Source organism: Brassica napus, chromosome C4, assembly GCF_020379485.1.
Source record: "Brassica napus cultivar Da-Ae chromosome C4, Da-Ae, whole genome shotgun sequence".
Lineage (NCBI taxonomy): Eukaryota > Viridiplantae > Streptophyta > Magnoliopsida > Brassicales > Brassicaceae > Brassica > Brassica napus.
This window is the reverse complement of record NC_063447.1, coordinates 16227348-16228391: the sequence shown is the minus strand read 5'-3', so window position 1 is coordinate 16228391 and position 1044 is coordinate 16227348. Positions and strand designations below refer to the sequence as shown.

The window sequence follows — 1044 nt, the reverse complement described above, 5'->3', positions numbered from 1 at the left end:
AGGAACTTTCCGACGATCTAGTGGTCCTCGGAGTTTCCTCGGAAATTCTGTTCCTCGGAATTCCGTCGGAAATTTCCGAGGGATTTCCGAGGAAAAATGAATTTCTGAGGAGTTATTTCCGAGGACTTTTTTCGTCGGTATGTCGTCGGAATAGCGTTATTCCGACGATTTTTTCCCTCAGTATGCCGCTGTTTTCTTTTAGTGTGCGTCACTGTCACAAGAGACGAGGAGGACAATATCCAACAACGCCGCATGGTGTGGAACCCGTATTTGGGACAAACAAGGTGGATACAACCAGGAAGAACACCTTACTACTCATCAGAATATGCTCTCGGATACGACAACAACAGTTGTAACCACAAAATCTTGAGGTATATTATCGATTATGGTGAGGAAGAATTTGAAATCTACGATTTTATTTCTGATACATGGAGGACTCTTGATCTTGATGTCACTCCGGACTGGGGCTGGGGCTGGGGCTGGGGTGGAGAGGCCTTCCGTCTCACCACATCGGTGAAAGGAAATACTTACTTTATGTACTATGAAAGAGGTGATGAGACGTACCCTGATATCTTTCTCTGTTTTGATTTCACAAGAGAAAGATTTGGAGAGAAGCTTCATCTCCCTTGGTCTAATTCTACTCCATTCTCTTCTTTTGGAGAAGAGAAACTAGCGGCTTTATCTGGAACTGAAATTTGGGTTACAACTAAGGTTGAGCCTAATGAGGTGTTGTGGACCAACTTTTTAAAACTTGATTTGGAATCTATCCCTCGTTTTACACGTCGCAGCTTATTCATTGATGAAGAGAAGAAACGTGCTGTGATTTTTACTTATGGCTGTTATGACAGTCTTAAGATTGAGAAGGAATACTACAACGCAGCTTACATCATTGGAGAGAATGACTTCTTTAAAACAGTGTATCTTGGAGAAACTAACCCTACTCATGTTCATTTTCGTCCGGGGAAAATGGTCTATTTCAACATGGATTTTACGCATCGTGCCTTTTCCTTCGCGAACTTTGCAGTAGTGCGTATTTCATCATGA

At 42.3% G+C, this 1044-nt stretch overlaps 1 protein-coding gene across 1 annotated transcript; it reads left to right on the top strand.

The window, feature by feature from the left end:
- Positions 1-252: 252 nt before the first annotated feature.
- LOC106436672 (putative F-box protein At3g20030) lies at positions 253-1044 on the top strand. Its single transcript, XM_013877621.1, has one exon. The coding sequence runs from the start codon at positions 253-255 to the stop codon at positions 1042-1044; it is 792 nt and encodes a 263-aa protein (XP_013733075.1).

What these genes read in the sequence shown, in the direction of transcription:
- LOC106436672 (XM_013877621.1), top strand. Translation starts at nt 253, where the DNA reads ATGGTGTGGAACCCGTATTTGGGACAAACAAGGTGGATACAACCAGGA.